The 26,091-nt window shown below is 35.8% G+C and overlaps 6 protein-coding genes across 6 annotated transcripts; 4 read left to right on the top strand and 2 right to left on the bottom strand.

The window, feature by feature from the left end:
- Positions 1-715: 715 nt before the first annotated feature.
- Positions 716-3,744, top strand: LDX57_008035 (putative cytokinesis regulator (Byr4); the record flags this gene model as incomplete). Its single annotated transcript, XM_046089757.1, has 2 exons — positions 716-3,119; positions 3,170-3,744. The coding sequence occupies 2 exons, from the start codon at positions 716-718 to the stop codon at positions 3,742-3,744; spliced, it is 2,979 nt and encodes a 992-aa protein (XP_045945729.1).
- Positions 3,745-7,074: 3,330 nt separating this feature from the next.
- Positions 7,075-7,449, top strand: LDX57_008034 (uncharacterized protein; the record flags this gene model as incomplete). The annotated part of the gene is made up of 2 exons (XM_046089756.1): positions 7,075-7,123; positions 7,253-7,449. 2 exons carry the CDS (start codon positions 7,075-7,077, stop codon positions 7,447-7,449), a joined length of 246 nt encoding a protein of 81 aa, XP_045945728.1.
- A 648-nt stretch (positions 7,450-8,097) lies between these two features.
- ERD2 (endoplasmic reticulum retention protein) lies at positions 8,098-9,032 on the bottom strand (the record flags this gene model as incomplete). Its single annotated transcript, XM_046089755.1, has 6 exons — positions 8,098-8,134; positions 8,195-8,445; positions 8,513-8,718; positions 8,770-8,836; positions 8,894-8,952; positions 9,011-9,032. 6 exons carry the CDS (start codon positions 9,030-9,032, stop codon positions 8,098-8,100), a joined length of 642 nt encoding a protein of 213 aa, XP_045945727.1.
- Positions 9,033-10,663: 1,631 nt separating this feature from the next.
- LDX57_008032 (uncharacterized protein) lies at positions 10,664-11,056 on the bottom strand (the record flags this gene model as incomplete). Its single annotated transcript, XM_046089754.1, has 1 exon — positions 10,664-11,056. The coding sequence occupies one exon, from the start codon at positions 11,054-11,056 to the stop codon at positions 10,664-10,666; it is 393 nt and encodes a 130-aa protein (XP_045945726.1).
- A 492-nt stretch (positions 11,057-11,548) lies between these two features.
- Positions 11,549-15,167, top strand: LDX57_008031 (U2 snRNP complex subunit CUS1). The gene is made up of 2 exons (XM_046089753.1): positions 11,549-11,764; positions 11,822-15,167. Exons 1-2 carry the CDS (start codon positions 11,708-11,710, stop codon positions 13,430-13,432), a joined length of 1,668 nt encoding a protein of 555 aa, XP_045945725.1. The 5' UTR covers positions 11,549-11,707; the 3' UTR covers positions 13,433-15,167.
- Positions 15,168-15,262: 95 nt separating this feature from the next.
- On the top strand, positions 15,263-15,754 carry LDX57_008030 (mitochondrial 37S ribosomal protein mS33; the record flags this gene model as incomplete). Its single annotated transcript, XM_046089752.1, has 4 exons — positions 15,263-15,298; positions 15,362-15,570; positions 15,620-15,669; positions 15,726-15,754. The coding sequence occupies 4 exons, from the start codon at positions 15,263-15,265 to the stop codon at positions 15,752-15,754; spliced, it is 324 nt and encodes a 107-aa protein (XP_045945724.1).
- Positions 15,755-26,091: the final 10,337 nt, after the last annotated feature.

Genomic DNA, 26,091 nt, shown 5'->3' with positions numbered 1-26,091 from the left:
ACTGTAGTAAGTAGGGGTATCACTTTGTAGATACTACCGCTACGAGGTAAGGTACCTGCCTATGTATATTGAGAAATTTCGAGTTCGTAGGAACTGCCAGGTACCTTAGAGTATAGGTACTGTACCAGGCAGTAGGGCGTATTGTCATGGTATTAAAGATAATGCCGGCAACTGCTCTCCGCCTGACCAAATCCCTCTCTATATTCATTATTAACGCTCTCGCCTCTCGGGGGAATCTTGCCAGCCACCAAAACCGCACGCGAGCACCTGCACGTCGCTCCGAGTCATTGGAGCTCGTGTCTACTTCTCTTTCCCCACGGGCCGGTCCCCGCTCCGCAAGTTGTCTCTCCTCCCATCGCGGAAAGACGATTCTATCTCTGCCCGTCTCCCAAACCGACGTCTACATTGCTAGCTGCATCGTCCACAAGCTATCTCCTCGCAAAGGGGGAGGAAGGATAATCATAACAAAGAACGCAAAAGGTATTGAGGAAATATCTTCCGTCGATGCCTTGGCCCCGGTGAGGACCTCCCTACCAGCAAAATCGTGAGTCGTCTTTCCGTCTGTCTGGTCCGACCAACATGGGATGACGTTCCCCCGTCACTGTGAATCCGACTTCAACACTAGAGAGTTCTGAGCCTGCCACCCGGAGGATTGGGTCAGACGCCCGAGTAACCTCTGAACGACTGTGTACACATCCAGCCTTGCCCCTATACAATGGATTCATTGACTTTTCATCTGCGGCGTGGCGATGAGGAGACGATCGAGTCTTGGGACGACGATGGCGATTTACAATGCTTCGAAGATATCCAACTGCGCACCGCGTCGAGTGCTACATCGGTGACAAATTCGTCTATCCGCCGCTCTGGCCATCGGGACTCCATATCCTCGCGTCGCTCCGCTCGCTCCGATCTCGACTCTACCGCCGGTGATGATGAGGACTGGCAGGTCCAACTATTAGACAATGAGGAAGCTGTGAACGAGGAAGCTATTGCTTCCGCCAAAAGTGCTGGGATCCCACTGCCTGCAAACGTCCCCAAATCGGCCTTGGTTGGGGGTACTATCAAGCGCCTGGGGCCCAGAAAAACAAAGCATAAATTTGTTGATGATTGGTCTGACGACGTGGAATTCCCGGGCCCCGATACTGTCTTGGAACTAAAAAGTCCCCAGGCTGTATCCTTCCCTGAATCACTCCAACAAATTAGCTCCGCGGCAGCAAGCCCGGTCAAAACTTCAGCTTCGCCCTTTTGGAGTGATGATATCGCGCTACGATTGCAGTCATCATCATCGACTCACATAGATATGTATCGAGAGGACGAGGCTGGTGATGCTGATGATATTCCAACGATCAAGCCTGCGAAGCTACGCTCCCCACAAAGAGCAAGTGTCCTCCATAAACCGATGCCTGGTAAGGAAAGCAGCATGGCCGGTGCTCCTGAGGAGAATTTCGAGGAAGACTTTGATTTGCCGCCAGACAACTCAATTCGGCTTTCTCCTCTTAAAGCCACGGCAGGAACACAAAGCCCGTCTCCCGAAGACTTCGATATGGAATGGTCGGAGGGGAGCATTGGGGTTCGAGTTGGGGGCACTGCAAGAGATCATCGATCAAACCCCAGCTCATCGATCTCGGTTGTCAGCCCCAGTGCGTCAAGCTGCCTAACTGCTGAGAGCGAAGATGAAGGCTTGGACGGACTCGTTATTCCCGAAGGGCCTTTGGACCTGACGATGTCAATGCAAAAGCGAGTCGGGCCCAGTACCACTGCTATGGAGACTCCAGAGTCGAAACAGGCCAGTCAAGATACGGCAGATCAGGATGATTTTTTTTCTGGCCTTGAGCTGGAAGGTGGTGATATCTTTGATACCAAAAAACTCTCGATAAATCCAAACATCAAGTGCAAAGCTGACCCCGGGAGTCCAGCTCGACGCTCGGCAACCACCCTCACCTTCACTAATACTACAGTCTCACCGAAAACGCGAATTCCGCGTCTCTCTAATCACGACCGTCAACATTCGACACACCTGGAAACTGTCTCTGAGAGTGGTGCACCCCTTTCGAAGTTTCGGACGTCGCTCCCTAAAACCAGTGGTCACTCATCGCATTCTTCTATGTCCGGCATATCTTCCCACGGAATATCACTGACTTCTCCGAACTCCCTGAGTCCCAGTCGACGAGTCATTGCTAGTGCTAGACTGCCCAGGGACTCTGCTAGTAGCGAGCGCACTATCACCGGGCGCCACTTACTAAAAACAAAACGATCATTGCCTACAATACGAAACTTAAGCCCAACGGCTTCTACACCACCTCTTCAAAGTCCACGCCAGGACTTGACGGCGTGCTCTGTCAGTTCAAACTCTCGATCCAAGACACCTGTTGACCGTGTTGGGCATGAAGCAAGGTCGCTGCTGGGCCGTAGATTACAGGCACCTTTTATTCCAGCAGGAGCATCAGAACATCAGTCACATCATGCCAGCGTAAAAAGCTATCGGCACACCCGACGCGCAAACTCGGACAGCTCGCAGGAAGCAGTCGCATCGCAAAGCCAAGTGTCTCGTCTGCCGCGCCCAGGCCGCTATGAAGCACTTGGACATAACACGAGTGACTCGGGGACCCAAGTCACGGCCGCCAAGCGAACACTCACTCGACCAACTCGGCGGCGGAATTTTGGGGATGGTACTGAGCTGGCATCATTCGACGATCTGCCGACGTCCTCAACCGCAGAAAGCAAATTCGTCAAGCATCCGTCTGGACGAGGCGCGCCGAGGTCTCTCAAAAACAAGCTGGGCCGGAGTCAGACCATCCCATCGAGAACAGACGTGCCGCAGCCAGTCCTAGGTACTCCAACTCCAGCCAGATGGTACGACCAGACGCCCCGATTTGCTCGCGACACCAATGCTTCGAGAAATGCTAGAGAACAGCGCATCGCGTCCATGACGTCCGGCTCCAAAAGTCGGGAGAACAGCGCGCTTGTCTCTCTGAGCTCGAATTGGAATGCTCAAACCATCTCGCGTGTTCCTACGACTCCATTGTCCATACGAAGCAAGAAAAATAGAACTGCTACAATATCCGGGAGCAAGCCTCATCTGATAAAACCCTTGGGTACGGGGGTCCAAGAGCGCAAATGTAAGCCATATATCTCTGCGTGTAACAACCTAAACTAATGCCTCTATCAGCTGTGAATGGCATGCGTTACAATCCTGTCACATTTCGCTGGGAAGGAAATGAAAGCCTAGCGCAGGATTTCGATACCGATTCTCCTCAATCTCCAAAACCTGCACCGGCACTAATCACCAACGTGGGTGCCATGCAAAATGTGCAGGTGGTTGGGGGGATGGTGTTCGATCCGCAGCGCATGTGCTGGCTCAAGTTGGCGCCGCTGCAACCTGGAACAAAAGGCTTGGTGGCTGTCCAGGACGAGGACGATGTTTTTGCCGGCCTCGGGAATTTGGAGGAAAAGTCCGGCTCTATGCCACCGCCCTCTGGTGTTAACGACGACCTCGGTCATGTCGTGAGCGGTGACGATCGTAGTTGCGGGGACTCCTCAGACGAGTGGCCCATTACAGAAGAATTCGATGTTGGACCGGAGTTCATTCGACGTCAACGTGCCGAGGAAGAGAAATGGAGACGCAAGGTCAACAAGTGGACCGACTTTGATCGCATGAAATTCGGTGACAGCTGGAGATGGGCCATACGAGACTTGGTGGGATTTAACAGCACTCTGAGTGTTCAGGGACTTGGCGGCAATTGATCGAGTCGACCTCTCCCCTTTTCCTCTCAAGAGTGGAGGGGGAGGAGAGTGGCCGGTGGTATAGACACATATATGGACATGACGGAATGTGGCCTATTGGTCAAACAGTACCAACTTTAGTGCCTGACTTAATGATATATGAATAGATGTTATCCAAGACAATGATGGTAATACAACTGAGCTATGCTGGGCCTTGTGCTGGAGCTTACGATCAAGAGAAGCAGCGTCCAGGAGAATTGGAGAAGAGGCGAGAGCAAACGGTACCTACCCAGACAGGGCTACCTCTCTCTGGTTTCCGACTGTTCTGTAAGGGGAAGCAGCGTTGAAGCAGCTTCTATAGCATGTTTTAAACGGGAAGCATTGCTCGCAAATGATTAGATGATTCTGGTTTGTTTGTTGGTAGTACAGCATCGCCTACCTAGGTACCTACAAACGTACATGTACATCATGTATGTACAGTACATACCTTAGTACCTAATTTAGGTACTACAGGTAGGGCACGCAGGCCGTACTGGGAGGTGCCTAGGTACCTCTCCCGTACATCCATGGCCAACGCATCTCGATACACGGCCGGTCAGCCCTTCCTGTTTACAGTTAACTACGTGGTACAGATTAGTCAGTCGACGCGCACTTGTCCGGTCAACCTCTCATGCCTCCCTCTTCCCTCACCCAAAATGCCCATCAATGCACAGGGACCCAACAGCCTTAGGGCTGCGTGGCTCCATCACCGAGCCCAGCTCAGGTGATGGATAGATACTCCGTCTGGGAAGGGGGTTGGAAATCCTGCAGATCCCGATGAGGTTCTTCCTGGAGATGTCCTGCATGCACATCTATTATTGGCCACTGGCGAGGTCCCCAGGGAAGATTGGGGGACTATCTTTCCCGGGCAAAGCCTCTCTCCTGTTAACAGTAACTGCTACCAGGCTTGTTTTGATACAGAACTTGATGTTGGACTGGTGGATCTGATTGATCTGAAACCAGATCTCATCCGGCGCTCGTTGCCCACAACGAACAAATGCCATTGATTGCCCGACCCAACTAGATTTGCCAGTGCAAATACCGCTCTTTTTTATAGCCTGCTCCCAACATATATCGTGTGTATATATATATATATATATATATATATATATACGTGATTTCAAAGGTTCCAGTTCATATTTCTCCCGTTGACTGCTTTTCCTTCCTTGACTTGGAAATAGAATCATGTTTTACCTCCCACCCCCATTTCCCCTCCCACGCCATTCTCTCCTTTGCGCTGGTGCCTTCGTGACTTCGAGACCTTGCTGACAATGTATTTGTTTGCCATCAATATTGCTACCACCGCATACTATGCCAGGATTATCCACTCTGCTCTTATTCAAGGAATGTTTGATGCTTGATCCTTGTCAGTTTCACGAGACTCTTGATTGCTTCGTGTTCTCACTTTTCTTTTCCTCCTTTCTCTTTCGAATTTTTCCCCCCTGCTCTCATATTCCCACCCTTCTTTGCACCGTTCTTTTTTCTTTTCCCCCTCCCTTTAGACGCCCCCCCTTTTTGCCCGGGCTTTATCATTGCCATCCACATACCGACAGCAAAACAACCCAGCGCTTCTGTACTTACAACAAGTCTATTACGGGAGCTTTCATTAAACTCATTCTCGCCACCCCAAATGCCATTTGCTGTTAGTTACCATCCATATTTCCTTTTTCGGGATTCCTGTATGGGACGAGGTAACCTAGCTGATTGTTCAGGGATTCAGTCAGTTCTGTCTGCCTCCTACAGACATGTCTGTGGTTACCTTGCATCTATGATGGTTAGGGTGTCATGGTCTCATGCATATTAGCTAGCGCTCTTTATGCCAGTCATACTTGGCCTCTATGAGAGTTGGTCGAAAGCTCCTGGCCTTTTAACTGGGCCTGGCGTTCCTATCTTTTGACGCCCCAAAGTACTGCTCTGGGGCCGTGCTTTTCTCCTAAGCTCTTTTCCTTCTTATATCTCTTTCGTCTCTCATTGAGACCCAGCTTGACTCTCACACCTCCGTGTTGTCTGCTAGGCTTTCTTGCACTGCAAACTTGGGCCTCTCTTCGAAGAAGCCTCACGGCCTCGGGTCTTCTATCATCTTCATACAAATTTGGTTTCCTTCCTACTTCTTGGATTTACCTGTGGCCATTTACTGCTAAATCGGGGATCCTGGGCGTGACTATCAGCTCTCCACAAAAGTCAAACCAAGGTCGCATTGTGCATCATTTACTTTGCAAAATCCGCGCAAGCCAATCTTCCCATTCGTCTCTTCTTTCCTGATCCCCCCATTCCGTCTTCCGAATATCCCACAACTCCGCATTTACAATGAGTGGCTTTGGGAAGCGCGGAAATGACGGTCATGATAACTACATTATGAACCAACAAATTGCGTTGCCTGTGCCCTACAACCAGGCTGATGGTCATGAGTTCAGTGTAAACGAGCCAGGGACCTACCATTTCCAGCAGCCGTTCCATTCATACAACCCCCATTTCACGTCTCCGTATAACCATGCGATTATCCCATCTCATATGCATCACCTGTCTTCACATCATTCGCCTGGGCATTCAATGCCGTCAACGCCTGAGCATGCAGCCCTGCAGCATCAGCCAGTGCAGTATTTGCCCCAAGACCGCTTTATCCAATCAAGATACCTACCCCTCCGTGAAGCACTTGGAGAGAGCGACATTGAAAGCCAAGATTCTCGAAACGAGAACACCATGCTGTCGGAACCGGTCATTCCACAGCTAGATGGCTTCCCCAATGTTAGGGAATTTGATCAATTGATGAAAAGGTAGAGCTTACCCAGCCCCGGCTGTTACCACTGTTAGAGTGAATTGGTCGGAAAAGAGGACTAACAAAATTCTATTCATCCAGTTATGTTGATGATTTGTCGGTAAAGAAACAGGACAAGGCGCTGATTCATGCGAAACGTGCCCGGAACATACGGACAGTTCTTCTGGACCCAAAAGATACGGCCATAGAATCGGCTCAATTCAGGTATAGACTTCTCTGCAGCCTTGACCGGAACTACCTGGCCACCTGCCTTCCTTTCGTTCTATAGTGGATGAGTTCAACTATGGTTCATTGCAATCACTAACGAGCATTATGCCAAACAGATTTTGGGTCAAAAAAATGTTCAAGCTTCAGCCAATTGGTGGGATGAGCTCAGATGTTCGCGCCTTCTGACTACCCCTATGGATTTAACAATTCGATGCTGATTTCCACGTACATCAAATAGTGCGGCAAGATGATCTGTCACGAAGGGAAGCCAGTTGCTATTCGAGAGAAGCTTTTTAAAATTCTCACTAGAGCACACCAGCAGTGCCAGCATGGTGGAAGAGATAAAACGTCGGCCCAAGTCCGACAGATCTATTCGTGGTAAGTGGTGTGAAAGATCCCGCATCCCCTCCCAAACCCGGTTTATGAGATACCACACCTATATGCCCCCGAGTCATTGTGCTAATGGTATACAGGGTTCCAAAAGAGCTCATCTCACGCTTTGTCAAGATATGCCCAACTTGCCAAGTGCGTCGAGGGGGTTCACGATTAACGCCGCCAAGTTCAAGGAGAGGTTCACCCCGTCTCACCAGTATGCCGCGTTCCCCAAAGCTCCCATCACCTCCCATATCAAGGCGGGAGTCCACTTTCAATGGCCAGGCAACGGCGGAGAGATCTCAGCACGACTATTTTCATCAGCTCGGTAGTTCCAATGGCTGGATGGATAACCATCGGGATATACATGCACGACAGATGGGTCCCATGCGCTCTTTCAGTTCAGGTACGATGAATAATATGCCGAGCTCGGTTCCACCCACAATAGATCCCTTTCATGCAGACATATCAACCCCCTCGTCGCAAGTCAGCTACAATTCAATGTATACCCCCAGCCAGGGACATGGTCATCATTGATGTTTTCATTTACGCGGCTGTGGGGAAAGAGAAAACAGAGGGAAAAGGAAGAAAGGAAGAAAGGAAACAGAAACAGAAACAGAATACGAACATCCTACAGGAGCACGGAGGAAAGGGGAAAATCTACTAATGTCTGAATTGTTATCTTCTTTATATTTTCGCTATTATCAATCTTACTGCGTTAGGGCAATAGCTGCCGTTTATATTCTCATACACGCGAATTCCTTTTACTCTCGAGACCAGGGCCGCGCAATCGTCTCATCGAGCCTAGCAGTCTTTAGCAGCCAGGGGGGGTTGAATGGATGTCTTTTGAGGTCGACCAATCTTTTTGTGCCAAATAAAAATACAAGAAACCCATGTGTTTCACTTCCTCCAAACCCACTTGTTCCTTTCTCGTGCCCAAAATCTTTCAGATCAATCCAATCCAACTGCCCGGTGACCGTTCAAACGGGCAACGAGAACTTTTTACCTTTCATAACCCTGTCGTTTGTTAGTCCACGCGTAGGGCAAGGACGCGGGGGGTTCCGCAGGAGCTCTTACTTGTTGTAATAGATATAAAAGAAGTCCGAATACAAGAGCGTTTGGATAATCCCCGCAATTACGGGAATAGGTTGGAAGTACTGCTCAGCGAAATACCGGTAGATCCAATTAGGGATGTAAAGCGCTCGATATAAGCCTAGGGCAAAGAGATAATGAGTCGTGATAGTATCCGCCTCCCCGGTACGCTGGAGCATAAACAGCTGGGGTAGGATAGCGATAGACTCGAGCCAGATTGAGAACGTCCAGAGGATCTAAAGACGCGTCAGCGAGAACTCCAAACTAAGCGGGAAAAAAAAGAGTAGGCCGAGGTCACAGTACCTCAGAAACTCTGTAGTCATGCGGGAACGCGATAGCTAGGAAGGCACTGAAGGCTAGAAGATATTGGACTTTGAAAGTGTCCAGGTTGGGATCATGAGTTGGCTTGTAGTCGTTCAGCATTAGGTAGATGATGTAGGCCGACGAGCCAATGAACAGGATCTTGAACGTTGTGTTGTAGAGAGAATCGGTGAATGCCCAGAAGAGATCTATAATAGTTAGGGGTAAGATGCAATCGAAACTCAAAGGGGCAATCTCACCGAGGTAGCGCGTTACGAACACCATCAAATACAATGCCTGCGACTTGAACGACAGTCCAGAGCAACTCTGTGGTGGCAGTCAGTCCGGGGCGACCGGGTGAACAAAGTGGGAGGATCAAGTTACGCTCGAAGACTTCATCTTATGTAAAAGGATGAAGATGGACGAGAGATGGGAAAAATCCGCTGGTGCCATTGTTAGCTCGGATAATGTGGTCAAGAGGCTCATTAATGAAGAGCTCACCTAGAAGCCTGAAGATGTTCATGATGCCTGTCTCGTCTGGTTTGGTAGATAGCGTTTGCGTAATGGAACTCGTTCAGTTTAGGATCGAAGATACGCGATGCTCGAAAATAGAGGTGGTCCGATGATAATGATAGTCCTCCCAGCAATCGCCATGAATGTTGTGTCGATCTGTGTCTGGGATACCCGGGAAGGGATGCGTTTGTTATTTGTCTTTGCGAAGATCAATGTTGACACGAAGCCTCAAGATGCGCGACAAGGCGTGCAACGCCCCACCCACGCCACGCATGTGGTGAAACCCCCCGTCTTGCGAAATCAACCAAATCGTGGTTCGAGTCCTTGTTTTACATTTCCAATCGAGTCAAAATTCTTGCTCTTTTCAATTTGCCCTCTTGACAACTCGGCCAGAAACATTACCAAGTCGCATTCTATACCGTTCAGTTACGAAAGAACAATTGCTTCATTCATGACCCAAACAATCCCAAGCCTAAAAAATTCCTCAAAAAATAGCCGCACCATGCATGCTTTCGCTGTCTGTTATGCACTGCAAGTGCCCTTCCGCCAACTCGCTTTTCAAGGCGCATATAGAGCTTTCCCTATCCAGTCTGTCCCAGTCTCTTAGACCCATCCGCTTTTGCCTTTGGCTTTCCGCAATCTGCTCGAAAAGTCGCATCTTGTCTACATCTAGTTGTGATAGTCGCTTCTCCATGTTAAGCTCCACACTAGAGGGAAGCAGCCTCCCTCCAGGAACAATTGTGCAAAGACCCGTAAGATGGTTGGTATACTTGGGGGTACGAGGGTACGCGGGCGCTGTAACGCTGTTTTGCCGGTAGGCATGAGGGCGATGAACTTCGGCGCTTGGTCCGGTTGGGACATGACTAGTGCGTGGACCGGAAGGAGGCATATTAGTATGGGGAGTCAAGGGTCCGCGCCGCATTGTGGGAGCCGCAAAGGTATTCGTGTCTTTGAAGCTAGCCCCCCCTCGAGGACGCGTCGGCGCTGATAGCAAGGAAATGCTTGATCCCCGGTTTTGTGAGGGTATAGATTTGGCACCATGCGAGGGACCAGATGGAGGCGATTGGTTTGGCAAGGCGCTGTGTGGTGTCTTCAAGTGACTTGGGATACTCGCGACATTGACTTGCTTGGATCTATTGCTGTAAATGTCGGAAGGATGGCCTTGATCAGATTTTTCAAGATCCATTCCTCGCGCTGTGGATGTGACACGGTCCTGGCTAGGAACAGGAGCCTTCTCTTGCAAATCATCTTTTCGAAAAGACGGTTCGCAAATTTGAAGAGTGGGTGATTCGCGCGGGTTCTTAAATGGCGGCTGCCGAGTTGTAGGAGCAGCTGGTGATCGTCCTCTAGAATCCAACGCGGGAAGTCTGTCTGTAAATGGCGATGAGCGTCTAGAATTTGAACCAGATCCGGGGGCTGAGGTGTGTTTTGAAAAGTTACTACGTGGAGACAAAGAGCGCCGTTTCTGAAAACGATGGTCCTCGAAGAAGCGATCGCGGCGCTCTTGAAGGGGGCTCCGGGAGCGGAGAGATACTGGTGGGCGAGGTAAACCTTCACGGAGTGAGCCGCGCCTCGGACGTGAACTAGACCTTGGAAATTGCTCGGCGGTGGGCAGTATAGAACGTTCTCTCTTGTCAGTTCTTAAATCTTGGCTGGTGGGCGTGATCTCTCGAGATCGACTGAATGCCGTACGGCCTCGAGAGAAGTCTCGCGAGCGACTCTCCGTGTATGGCGACCTTGGGCGCCATGAAGTGTGCACAAGCGCTCGCTCCCGCCTAGGAGAAAACCTTCGCGGAGGGGAGCACGTTTTGTTGTAAGAAGGAGGGCCAATGTCCCTGGCATAGTAGGGGGGGCTTCGGGATGAACGACGCCTAAAACCCGGTGGCGAGCGACTTCGCAATCGATTATAAGGTCGGCTTGAAGACGGAACCCAAGTATCGGCAACTCGGCGGGGTGATCGATTTCGCGGCGATCTACTGCGTCGAATATAGCCTCTAGGTGCTGGACGATAACTTTCCCCTCCTCGGTGATCATCAAACCTTGGACAAATTGTTTAGTTGCAGGAGACGAGCATCACGATGTAAACCGTACCTTCTATTGCGGTCCCAATCCATCAAGGAGTACTTGGAAAATGCCACTGATTCAAGGTGCAAGGTAGATGAGTCAAGCCGGTCAAAAGTCTTGCTTCTGGTTGTTACTCTGGACGTGGACGACAAGTATATTTGCGCAAGATGTTCAAAGGTCGAAGAGGCCGGCAAATGTGGACAAGATCAGGTCTGATCACGTGATGGGGGTAGGGAGACGGGGTCTCTGCGCAAAACATTTACAAGCATAGAGAAGACCGTATTTGTGAATTGTCTAGCTACAATGTCATTAATATAAGGCATCTTTATGTATTAATTACTTCTCTGGATCAAAAATGCGGTGCCCAGGTTCCTGGCACCACAGGGCTAGGCGGCGAATAGATCACGTGATACAGAATCTTGTCCCGAGCTGTTTAGCGCGCGTGCAAAAGCAAACTACCCTGCTATCAGAATCTCAACATCGTACCGCAGAAGATCGTTGCGAATCACAATAAACACCAACCAGCTCCTACGAGTGTCAAGATACTGCAATTGGTTTATCATCCTACGGGTGCCGCAACAAATACCTGTTCAATTTGGGAAAGACTCGTTCGTTCCGGCAATGAAGCCGAGCAAGAACCAAATCAGAAGAGCAAGAAAGAAGGCTCTAAAAAATGAGGTATTTCTCTCGGACTTTTATATAACTTCAAGAAAATCTGACATTTTACTTGACAAGACTCCAGCGCCATCAGCTGTTACGCCCCAAACGAACCTTGAGGCAAAGGGACCTCCTGCTACGGGTTCGGTGAATGCGTCCGGGCCAGATATGATATCCATAACTGAAGATGACTCGACAGACCCACTATGGGAAATGTACAAGAATGTCATTCATAGGTTTGATGAGTCAGGGGGGGATCCGAATGCAGATGGAGGCACTGACAAACCGGAAATCTATTTCGACGACGACGATGAAATACCCGACGAGGAAGAAGAAGAAGAGCCGAAAATATCCAAAAAGAAGCGCAAGGAACTCAACAAACTCTCCGTTGCTGAGCTCAAGGCGATGGTTCGGAAACCTGAGATAGTGGAGTGGACGGATACCTCAGCACCTGACCCTAAATTACTCGTCCACATCAAGGCCCACCGCAATGTTGTCCCCGTTCCCTCACACTGGTCACTCAAGAGAGAATATCTATCATCCAAGAGGGGCATAGAAAAGCCGCCATTTGCGTTGCCTAAGTTTATCCAAGAGACCGGAATATCGGAGATGCGAGACGCTGCTTTGGAGAAGCAAGAACAGGCGACTTTGAAACAGAAACAAAGAGAAAGGGTCCAGCCGAAAATGGGAAGGCTAGATATTGACTATCAGAAACTATACGAGGCTTTCTTTAGGTTTCAGACGAAGCCTGAATTGACACGCTATGGCGAAGTTTACTACGAGGGCAAAGAATATGAAACTAATCTCAAGCACCTGCGACCGGGTGAGCTCAGTACGGAGCTTAAGGATGCACTCAATATGCCACCAGGTGCACCGCCTCCTTGGTTGATAAATCAACAACGATACGGGCCGCCGCCTTCGTACCCAGCACTGAAAATCGCGGGTCTGAATGCACCTCCACCCCCGGGTGCCATGTGGGGCTATCATCCAGGAGGTTATGGAAAGCCCCCAGTCGATGAGCATAACAGACCTCTATACGGAGGGGACATATTTGGAGTATTGCAACCCCAGCAAACTGTGCAGCAGGGCGAGCCTGTGGAAAGGGACCTTTGGGGGGAACTACAGGCTCCCGAGCTCTCCGACGACGGTAGCGAGGAGGATGAAGAGGATGACGAAGAGGAGGATGAGGAATCAGGAGTTCAGTCTCCTAGTGGACTGGAGACGCCGAGTGGGTTGACGTCCGCTGTCCCGTCCGAATATGCTGGGGCAGAGAACGTGGCGGGTGAGTTTGACGTGCGCAAGCATTACCGAGGTACCCAGACCGAAGAATACACAAGCCACAAAAGCGCCTTTAGAGTTATCCCGGAACGACAGGCGCATGTGCAAGGATTTTTTGGAGGCGACAGAGTGTATGATCTAAACGACTCCCCAGGAAATCTTCCTGTCCTTGGTGCCGAGGATCAAAATCGGAAGCGCAAACAGCCCGGCGATGTTGATGTTTCCATGGACCCAGATGCTTTACAGGCCGGAGATGGATTTAGTAAGGAAGGTATACGGAAACTTTACGACAATCAGAGGCAACAACAAGACCATCACGGTTGGGGGTTCCAGGAAGATTTGAGCGACATGATTGCACATGAAAGCCGGAAGAAAATGAAGAAAGATGAAGAAAGGCGAGGGAGGCAATAGGTAGTATGTGGCCCCTTTCTCGCCTTGTTGAAAGTGGTCCTGTATTGTATACGGGCTTTGGTAGATGTCCAGGCAAATTTCCTGTTTAATGCAACGCTACACTGGCTGTCTTGTTATCTTATTTGCCTAATTCAGTTGCTTCCATTATGTCTGTCGCCTTTCATCCTGTATCTTTGAGTTCTGCAATTAGCAGACCCAATTTCTAGGATGACGGCTACCACCCTGAAAAATATGAAATAAACGGCGCCGTCCGCAGACGACTACATGTATCACGGTGTTACTGAAGTTACTAACAAATCGTAGTATTAATCTAGCAAGAGTTTGTTGATGGTATACGTGTGAGCAGAGGCGTGATGGTGGTCGCCATGTGAGAACCCCAACTGGATTGCTTCAATATAAATAATCTTACACTTGGCTAGCTATGCATGTACATCAAAAAAGAAAAATCCAGATATGCTTGGTACGTACCCACCACCTATATGCGCTTAATGTGAAAGGTACCATCGTATAAGATCATGCTCATCGTAAGCGTCTTGCCGTCGGAGCAGCAATCAGCAATGCTTTCCCTCCTGAGATTTCTTCGCATGGATAACTTTACCAATCAAAGGTTCATTATTCAGGGCTTGTTCTGCGGCTTCATTTCCTGCAACTGCTTTACTCGGCCCTCGGCCTGACCCCAGATGTTTATCTGCCCACCCCCAGCCAGTGAGGTATACCCCTATGAAGAAAATTTGTTTCCCACCGTCTACCTGGGCAGATGTTCTCTCCTCAATGTATTTAAGTTTCACACCTTTCCCCATTATTTTCCGAGCAAGGGCGTCTTTTGCATTCAAAGAGTACTTATGTGGTCCGGCATCTGTAAGCTTCGGCATCCACAGCTGTCTCAACCACCTCTCGGCCATGATATGGCCATTTGCGGGGTCGGACAGTATGATCGCCGCCACGTAGGATTCAAATATGTCCCCCATAGTTTTAGTCCACCGTTTAGGCTGACCCAGATACTCTTGTGGGATGTTTGCCCTGCTATCAAGACCGTACTGTATTGCATACTGAGCAAGACTCTCATTTTTCACAAGGAGCTCTCGAAGCTGCGATATTTGGCCTGAAGGAATCATAGGAAACCGATCCCAGATGAGTCGCGTTGCTATGAGTTCAATCCACGCGTCGCCTAGAATTTCAAGTCGGTCATAAGTCGCTCCGATGTCACTGTTAACACCGGGGTGTGTAAAGACGGCTTTTTCGAGCATCTGATCCGAAATTGGTGGTAGTGCGGGTAGACTGAGCTCAGCGGTGTTTGTACTCGACCCTTCAACGTCGACAGGCTGGCCAGCGCTTCGGCGATGTCGCTGGACCAAGGATATGGCATGAGACAAGGCCATATCTAGATCAAAAGCCGCTTGTTTGATAGGTGGAGAGGTTCCGTCGACACCTTGTCCGCGCTCTAAATCACGAACAATATTCCTCACATGCCCGAAAACATTATTTAGGCGATCTTCGATTCCACTTTCGTCCCTTGAAGCACTACCGAGATGCGATATTTCCGATGAAGATCGCTGGAGATGAGTCATAGGCTGTCAGCACAAGAAACTATAGGTGCAGACTGATATATGTTTACCCGTCTCTTCTTGCCATCCTTGACGGTCGTCGGAGCTGTAGACTTCCTTTTTCGGTCCATTGGTGAGGGGGCAAAACAGTTGATATTAATCACGTACGAAGTACAAGGGTCGAATCTGAGCCGGAGGCGAGGCGTGGGTCACGTGCGACGGGTACCTTTATCGGCTCATCTGGCTCCTCGAGTTTGCTCTACCACCATCATAACATAGCAACAGAATGGCGACGTATGGCCGAATATTAGAACTGGCGAAGGTATGCACTCAGGAATATACCTATTAAAATCGTCTACTGATCATCTTGATTTCTGTGTTGCAGGCACAGTGCCGCGTGTTTTCACATAATTTCAACCCACAGCGTTTACGTTTGGGGAACAAGGTCCTTCGACAGCGCTTACGAGGCCCGGCACTCGCGTCATGGTATCCTAGGAAGACAGTTGCCTTTCGAGACCTGCAGGATACCTACAAACAGGTTGGCTTGACGGCATTTGACGAGGCCGAGGATGACAGAGAAGAAGCCATCCAAATGTAAGCTCGCCATTTCCCATGCAACTAGGACAAATCTCACAATGCACAGTGCAAAACTGCGTGGAAAAGGACGACCCAAGAAGAAAAGAACAGCAGCCGGTAAGATCTAATTCTGATATGTTCTTGCTCGACAGCCCTTGCTAAATCCCAACCAGAGTCGAGATCTGCGAAGAAGAAGAAATAAATATTACATGAGGGCGTTTTATTGATACATTTTACTCGCTCTTAACTGTTAAGTCTGTGACTCCGGGTGTGTTTTTTAATACTGTCGCCTGGATAAGGCCCGATGCTTCACCCAAGTCAGGATGAGATATCTGGCTACTGTAAAATAATTTTCTAGATGTATACCATTCAAATTACATGAGACCTCTTATCGAACCTGTAAATAAGTATAGTAAAAAGGATAATTAGATTCTTTACTAATCTGAAGATATTCTACAGAACTTATTATAAGCATTCTAGTAGCCTATAGATTTAATGTGTGACGGCCTACAAAGGAGCTTAGTAAGAAGATAAGTTTGTTTATAACTTGTAGTCAAGCAATTTTTTTATAAAGAAAAAAAGAACTATTTAATAAAAAATTTTAAGATTTTTACATATTAATGAGATTTGATTAAATTTTTATTTTTAATTATAAATTATTTATAAAGATATTGAAGTCTTTTTTTAATTATATTAAAATATTTTTTATTGAATTAAAATCTTTTTTAAAATTCTTCTAAATAGATAATTAGTTATATTATATATTGTCACGTGAAACAGTCACGTGATGTCAGGTGATCAGGGGTCATACAATTTAAATGCCTCAGACAAGAGAAAATGAAAAAAATCGATAAAGAATGAATGAATTCCTATTGAATTGGATTGAATCGACTGCTTAAAAAAATCAGAATTTTGAGATGATTTGACTTCATATTTATAGACATTTTTCAATGCATAAAATAATGAATGAATAGTGAAAATAATGCATTTAAGTTTTGTTTTGAGATTTGCACATCTATATTAAATTTATTTTGGTTTGAAATAATATTATTTTTATACAAAAAGATCTTAAAATGTTGTTGCAGCGCCGCTTACTGACCATCTGTCAAACCCTAGGATCCGCCTAAGCTGTGTTGTGTTATGCTGCTAGGATATAGTTTAGGCTTCTGGTGATCAGTCTGACTGATCTTAGAAATGAATAATATTTATTTGAAGAGCATTGTTGTTTTTGAATGACTGAAAGTTATGTTTGAAAATTAAATCTGGATTTCAATGAATTAATTTGATGATTGAAAGATTTTTAATAATTAAAATAAAAATAAGATTAGATTGATACGTATATCTTTTTATAATAAAATATAAATGAATTGCATTAACAATGTAATTTTTATAATTATCAAAAACAATAATTATATTGAATGTAAAAAATTAAATAAAAATTATTTTAAATATATAATAATAAATGTTTTTATATTTTTTTTGAATTTTTTGTAATTGATAAAAAATATATTGATATACAAATTATAATTATATATTGTTTATTTATATATCACATAATCACGTGCAATATGTGTAAAAATCCAAATATATATAAATACATATGTATTATGATTTTTAACGTTTTTGTTATTTTGATTTAACATTCAAGATATGTTCATTAAACATTAAAATAAACAATGAACATTTTTTTATTATAAAATTTAGTTGATTATTGTTTGTCCGATTTTTGTTTAATATAATTATTTTAAATTTAAATAATTAATATTGATATTGTAACATCATTTTCTTTTTTTCAAATTTTTATTTTTAAAAATATAAAGATTTGATCATTTTTTCAAACAAATGTTCATTAAATATTTTTTTATTTTTTTAATGTCATTTCATCATGTTTAAATATCGCATTAATAATATATTAAAAAAAATTTCAAGATTTTTTGTTTTTTTTTATAATCAAATTGTCGTTTGTCATAATTAAATAAAATATATTTTAAATTACAATTTTTCGATTTTCATACAATATAAATATTGCTTTTTTTTAATAAAAAATATATTATAAATTAAAATTATTATTATTCTAAATATATTTTTTGCATTTATCACAATTATATTTATTATCGCGATTTTCATATCGATAATGAGTAAACATTATTAAAATATATAAAAAATAAAGTTATTTATGATTTATTTATAATTGATAATAAATTAAAGTTATTATAATTTAAATTTAAATAATTACAAATTTGTTTGATTGAAATTTAGATCAAATTGATCAAAATTTTAATTTATTATTTTTATTTGCGGAAACAATAAGAATTCTTTAAATCAAAAAAAATTAAAATGTTAAAATATAACGCAAAATTATTGCAAATTTTGAATAAAAAAATAATAATATATTTTAATTTTTTGCGAAAATTGTTCAATTGATTGTTTTGTTTAATAATTTTTTAAATTTTATTTAAATAATAAAAAAGATTATGCAATTGTTTTTTTTAAAAATTTTTTTGATTCTTCTATTAATAATATTATTAAATTAATTAATGATATTTTATTGAATTTTTAATAGATTATTAAATATTTTTTAAAATATTGTAATTTTTTCATTTTATCAAATAATATGATTTTTTTGATTTTTTTATATTGCAAAATTTTTTCAATTTTATATTTTTGTTTTATATTGTTTGCAATTTTCACATTTTTTTGCAATCTAGACGTTTTCTGATGCAAATTTTAATAATAAAATATAAAACATTAAATATATTTTTATCAATTCTAATAATTTTAAATAATAATTAATTTTTCTGATTTTTTTGTCAATTTTGAATAATTTGATTTTTTGATGATTAAATTTTTAATTTAATTATTTGATTTTGATATTTTTGCAGAATAAAAACATTTTTTTTAAATTAAATCTTTCTTTATAATGTTTATCGTAATAAATTGTTATTTTAAAATTAAAAAAATCGATGTCTCTTTTCATTTGTGTGTGAAAATATTTGAATATATTAAATATTTTTTTTGTTTAATTGTAATTGATATTCTTTTTTCGATTTTTTAATTAAAATAAAATTATAATTATAATTCATGTAAAATGATGTAATTTTTATTATTAAATATATTATATTATTATATACAAACAATATTATAAATAACAATTTTGTTCAATCATTTTGTTAATAATTTATATAATGTTTTAAATATTGTTTTATTATTTGATTTATTTATTTTGTTTGACCATTTCTTTGTGAATAATATGTTATAATTAATGAATGATTAATTTTTATGAGATCTATAATTGATCGTTAAAATTTTAATGTAAAAAATTTATTTTTATTTGAAATGATTTGTTGTGGCATTCCGTGTTATATATAATAATGTGTATAATCAATAAATAAATTATGTTGTTAATTGTTGTTGTGATTTTATTAAATATAAAATATATATATTTTGTTAGTTTGCTTGTGATAATAATAATCATGTTTCATTTTTATGATTTGAACAAAAATTTTATGAAATTTATTATAATTTATTTTCATAATTTCAAAAATACATTCATTGATTGCATTTTTTTGTAGGATTGATATTTTATTAATTTGTTTTTAATGCAAGTTTTATATTTTTTGATGTATTCTTGTATTTTCTGTTTAATGTTAAAAAAGTAATAATTTTTCAAAATCTGTTTTATAATCTTTTTTTTTCAAAATAATCATATAATAAATTATCATAATATATCGCAATAATCTTATTTTTTATATATTCAAATATATAAATAAATTTATGCATATATATTATTTCTTTTTTATCTGTGATTATTTTGTTATTGTTTTTTAAATTAATCAAAATTTTTTAAATTGACATGTCATTTTTGATTATTTTGATAATATTGTTGATTAAATTATTATTAATATTAATTGTTATTAAAATTGAATGTTGTTTATTATATAATAATGAATTATTTTTATTTTTTTTTTTTAAAAAATTATTGATTTTATAATTCAATCAATAATCTTATAATTTAATTATTAATTGAATATATTTGTTTGTTTATTTGTTTGTTTATTTTTTGTTTTTTTTGCAATGTTCAATTCTAAAATTGAATTGTAATAATTTTTTGATTATTTTATTTGTTTTTTGATCAATTTTTTGATTGTAATAAAGAATGTGAGATTTTTGTAATTTATTTTTATTAAAATTTAATGTTGAATTCTTTAGAAATAAGTTTTTTATAATTTGAATATTGTTATTATAGTTAACATTTCTTGTTATAAATATTATAATTTATTTTTGTTTAAATGAATTTTTGCGAATAAAACGCAATTAATTTTATTTTTTTCATCGAATTAAACATCGATATTATGAGGCTCGCATAATTATTAATATATTATCAATAATAATTAATTAATTTTGTGAATTGTTAGATTTCTTTCAAATTTCTTGATGTAAATTAATTTTTAATTATTTAAATTTTGTTTTTTTTATTTATATTTTTTTAGTGAATATTTAATATTCAAAGAACTTTATTTCATAAATATAAAATTTGCATTTTTTAAATTTTAATTATAATTTAACAATGTGTAACTTCTATAACATTTGTTTTATATATTAAATGTGTTTTTTTTTAATGTTTAAGAACATTAAAATATCATTTAAATATGCGATAATGAATGTATTGAATAATTTTTTTAAAATTTTGTTAATAAATTGGTGAAATGACATTAATATGTTAATTAATTTAAATAATATAATTATATATTTGAAGTGTTTATATTTTGTTTTAAAAATTGTTTTTTATTTATTTTTTTTATAATTCACAATTTGTTATATGCGTCAGTAATGTTGAATTTGATAAATCATTTTATTTTCTTAATTTTGTCCTAAATTTCTAAAATGAACAATAACAAATATTGATTTTTGATTATTTGTTTATTTAATGATCGATAATTTACACATAATTATAAATTTTTATTTTTTTGACATAAATAAGATTTTGTGTTTTGTTAATAATATTAATGATTGAATATATTTTTTTGTCAATTGTTTGTTAATATATTGTTATAAAATTTGTAATTTTTTTTTGATATTGAATAAAGTTTTTTATGTGTAATTTTGTTTTTATTTTTGAATAAGATATAATGATTGTGTTTGTCATGTTTTGATAATTTAAATTTTTTTAATTATTTGAAAAATCTTTGAAATCTTTTATATTCACATAATAATTCATTTAATTTTTTGTTGATTGTTAGATTTATAATGTCAATTATTTATTATGATTTAATTTTTTTATAAAAATCTGTGTGATATTTGACAATAATTATTATTTAAATATATTGTTTTTTTGTGTTTGATATTCAATCAAATAATTGTATTAATCATTTTTTATCAATAAAATTAATTGTTATTATAATTACATTTGCAATATTATATTTGTTGTTGTCAATTAGCATGTTTGTAAGTTTATTTTATAATCTTTTAATATTAATTTGATAATTGTTGTTTTGAATGCGTCATTTAATTTTAAATGTTTTGAACATTTGACTTTATTGTGAACATTTATATTATGTGAATTGAAAATTTTTTGTTTTTAATTAATTTTTAAATTGTAATTTTCAAATTATGAAATTTTTAATATCACATTGTATCGTTTCAAAAATATTATATTAAAATTTATATATTTGAAATAATTCTTTATAATTATAAATATCAATCTTAATTTGATTATAAAATTCTTTTTTAATAATTTATTATTGAATTTTGAAATAGACTCTGACTTCATTTTTGTAATTTTTAAGATTTTTAATCTTTTTTGAAATCTTGAATTTATAAAATTGTTTGTTATTTTAGAATTTATTATAATTTAAATATTTTGATTCAAAATCTTGATTATTAATTTTAAATATAATTTTTTTTAGATTATTGTTAATAAATTTATTGTTTAATGAGATTCATATAATCTTTGTAATTGTTGTAAAAAATATTATTTTAATTTAATATTATAATGTGTTGAACAATAATTTTTATAACATTTTTTTAATGTTGTGTGTCGTGTTTCGAATAAATTAAATATTTAATATAAATATATTTTGGTTTTTTGCAAGAATATTATTGTTTTTTTAAGTCTTGATATCTTTAAATAATTATTTTCAACATTTCATATATTGAATAATCATAATTTTTATTATGATATATGATTTATAAAATGCAATAATGCTTTGAATATGTTTTTTGATATAAATATTAATAGTTGTTTTTTTCATATTTGTGTGATGATTTGATGTGTTTAATAATGTTATTTTTTGTGATAATAATTTGATTATAATTATGATTTTATTAATTGCATGTTTTATATTTAGTTTCGTGATTTGCATATTTTAAATAATATGTTTTTCAATTTTTTGTTTGTAGATTTCAATAATCTAACTTTTAATGCGAACATTGTGCAAAGATATTTTATAATTTTTTGATAAATTATATTGAATTTTTTTAATTTTTGAATTAATTAATTTATTTATTGTTTTTGTTCAATTGTTTATATTAATTGAATAACATGTTGATTGATTGTAATGTCATTTTTTAAATTAAAGATTTTGTTTTTTGTTTAATTATGATTAAAAATATTTTTGATTGTTTGATCATTTTTTAAATTAATGTTGTTAATGTTGTTTTGATTGAGTATAATTTTGTAAAAGATTTTGTTGAATATTTCAGATATTTTATGAAATCTTTTTATATTGGAATTATGATTAATTCATTGAATTCTGTATTGTTTATTTAAAAAATCAAAAATTTTTAATAACGTGATCAAATTATTGTTTATTGGATTTGATTTGTTATTAATAGATTTAAAAGATTTATTCATTTTTTGTTTAATAAATTAATTATAATTGTTGTTGTTTGATATTTATAAATTTTGAAATTGTTTTTTTAATTAATTATCGTTGTAGCGTGTTACATTGAAAAAATTTTTTATTTTTTTTATAAATAATTGTGATAAATTCAAAATTCTAATTTTTTTATGGTATTTGATAATTTGTAAATATTATGTGTTAATTTTACATGTTGATTGTTTTTGAATTTGTTTGTTTTTTTAAATGTTTTTTTATTATGTAATATTTAGATTATTCATGATGCAAATATTGACAATTTATTTAAATTATATAGTTTTTAAACATTGACAATTGATTTCTTAAATTTTTTTGTGATTTAAAATTTTTTTTGATTGTTTTACTTGTTTTTATTATTTTGTTTTTTTGGGGTTTTGCATTGTTGAAACATGTATTTTGTTTTTTTGTAATTAAAATATAATTGTTTTTTTTGTTGATGTTTGATTTTGTTTTTTAATAAATTTTGTTATTGTTTATTGATAATGTCAAGCTTCATTAATTATAAATTATAAAAATTATTATATTTTTGATTTTTTGATTGTGTTGATTGTTTATTGTTAGCATAATAATTATTTATTTTGAGATTTTTTTGAAATTGTATTCCGGATCGATTTTTTTTTTAAATATTGAAATTGTAAAATTTGTTATTAATCTTAATTGTTTGTTTGATTATTTTGTTGAATGTGTTTAATATTTTTATTTAGATCAATTTTTTTGAATTTTATTTTTTAGATCTTTTTTGAAGCATGCGATATAGGCATTGTCATTTTAATTTAAATAAGATATGATTTATTGAAATTTTGATATGTATTTAACAATTGAATTGTTTTGTTTAAATTGTTATAATTTTTGTTTTGTATTTTGTGATGTGTTGATGTTTTTAAATGTCGTTTGAAAATATTTTTTGAATTTGTTATAATTGACGAAGATTTTTTTTAAGTTATTGTTTTAATAATTTTCATTTTTTTTTGATAATTTTTGATGAAAGATTCAAATCAATTAAATATTAGATTAATAAAATAAATTGATGTAAAAAAATTTTATTTGTTTTGTGCATCAATTTTTCACAATTTATTTGAAAATAAATCAATTTAAAATCTAATTTGTTACTAATATTACAATATTAATAAAATAAACATTTTCAAATCAAATAAATTTATTTTTAATTTAATTGACAATGATTTCAACAGAATATAGATTATTTTGAAATAACTTTTTCAAGATTAAAAAATGTTATAAAAGATTTAAAAAAACATGCAAAAAATACAAAAAATTATAAATTATAATTTACATAATATTTACATTCGATTTTATCAAATAAAAATAAAACAAAATTTGTTATTTTTGTTAAAAGCTTTTAATTTGTTTAAAAATTCCGATTTTCAAAATCTTTAAAATTTGATAATATTGAATATTAATTATAAAATTTTTCAAAATAATAAAATAAAAAACTTTTAATCAAAAATGTTTATTATATAATCTTTCATTTATATATAATTAAAAATAATTTATTATATTAAAGGAACATTTCAATATCAATTTTTAATTTGTTTTAAAACAATTTAAAAATCTTTATTGTATATATATTGATATAATTGCGAAATGATCTTTTCAAATTTACATAAAAAAATTATTCGACTATATTAAAATATTTATAGTGAAAATAAATTTTAATAAATAAATTATATATAAAATGATTTAAACATTTAATTATAACAATATATTTTGATTTCGAAATCAATTATTATCTGTTTTGAATTTTTCAAACAATTAAAAAAAATTTGAAAAAATCTTTATAACAATTATTGTAAACATTATAAAAAAGAATTTAATAAAAAATTATATAATTATTAATTTTTTAATGATTTTTTTCAATTTTACAATAATCTTTTTTAATTTTATATTGATTTTTTTAATTTTCAAAAATATCGTCAAAAATTTAATAATAAAATTAATATTTTATATAGATTTTTGTCATAATATTAATTTAACAATCAATTATACAATTATTAATAATTTTATAATTATAATAATTATAAATCTTTGTTTATGCAAATTTTGTTGTTTTCATTTTAAAATCAACAAAATTAGAACAATTTGAATAATTTTGATTAATTTTATAATGAATTTCATTATTAAAATAATTTCAAATATTTATGAAATGACAATTGCAATAATAATAATTTTAAATTTTATAATTATGTTTATAAAATTAATATCAATATGAACACAAATAATATTAACATACAAATTATATTGAATTAATTTAAAATTTTTAATCTTTTAAATGTTATTTAATTTTATCAATTCATTTTATATAAATTTATTAATAATCATTCATCAAATCTTTATAAAAACAATTACACATTTTATTATAATATTATAATTATTAAAATGAAAAACAATTATAATTTTAATAATAATTACAATAACATTTATATAATATAATTGATTGATTTTATAAATCGATTTTAAAAAAATTTTTGGTTTTGAATTCAAATCTAAATTTGAATCTGTTAAAATCATATTTATTTATTATTATTATTATAAAATCTTTTTGTTTAATAATATTGCGCATAATTATATTAATAAATATTAATATCAATATAATAATATTTATATTGTTGTTGTCAATTCGATATTAAATAAAATGTAAATTTATAAGTTTTAATTTACTTTTATTTCGAATATTAATTAACACATTGTAAATATATATATTTAAAAATATATTATAATTTATATCACATTCAAATGATTTGAATCAGATTTAAATTTTAAAAAAATCTGTTTTGATATTGATTGTTTGTTTATTATTATAAATGGAATTTTTGTTAAAATAATATTAAATATTTTTATACAAAATATCAAATCTTTTATTACAATTCATAATATTGAAAAATTTATATATAAATTAATTAAAACAATAATTTTCAATCTTTATTTTTTTAATTTTTATAAAAATAAAATAAATAATTTTAATAAATTTTTTATTATCATTTATATTGTGTTCGAATTTCGTTTGAATATGTTTATTATTATTGATATTTTTGTTTTAAATAAAATGAATTTTGATTTTATCAAATATATTATTATTATATAAACTTGTTAAAGTTCAATTTTTTTTATTATAATAAACATTAAATATAAAAAAAATTTTAAAATCTTTATTTACATTATTAAATGCATAATTGTATCAGCGAGATTTACAGATAAAATTTTAGTATATATTAAAAAAATATTGTTTTTTGATAAAAATTATTTCTTTGAATTTATTAATATAATAATGTTTATTTACATTTATTTTCATTTAATTGACAAAAATTTCTCATCTATAAAGATTTAAAATGATTTTATTAATTTTATTATTATATAACATTATATTAAAATAATATTATTTTTATTTTTTAACAGTTATTGAAATTATGAAAAATTTGATAAAAATATTTATAATTATTAAAAATTATATTTTATCAAAATGGAAACTTTTTTGTTGTCAATTTTTATAGATTATTTAATAAGTTCAAAAATTTTCAATATTATTGTATGAATCATCTTTCACATTATATATTTATTTTTTTAACAATATGCGTAATGCAGAATCAAGATAATTAATTCATTTTTATATAAAAACAATTTTAAATTTGTTAATTTATATTTTCAT

Source organism: Aspergillus melleus (genome assembly GCF_016097325.1).
Source record: "Aspergillus melleus strain CBS 546.65 chromosome Unknown contig4, whole genome shotgun sequence".
Classification (NCBI taxonomy): domain Eukaryota; kingdom Fungi; phylum Ascomycota; class Eurotiomycetes; order Eurotiales; family Aspergillaceae; genus Aspergillus; species Aspergillus melleus.
Note: the sequence above shows the minus strand (reverse complement) of the source record. Positions and strands in the feature narration are given on the sequence as shown.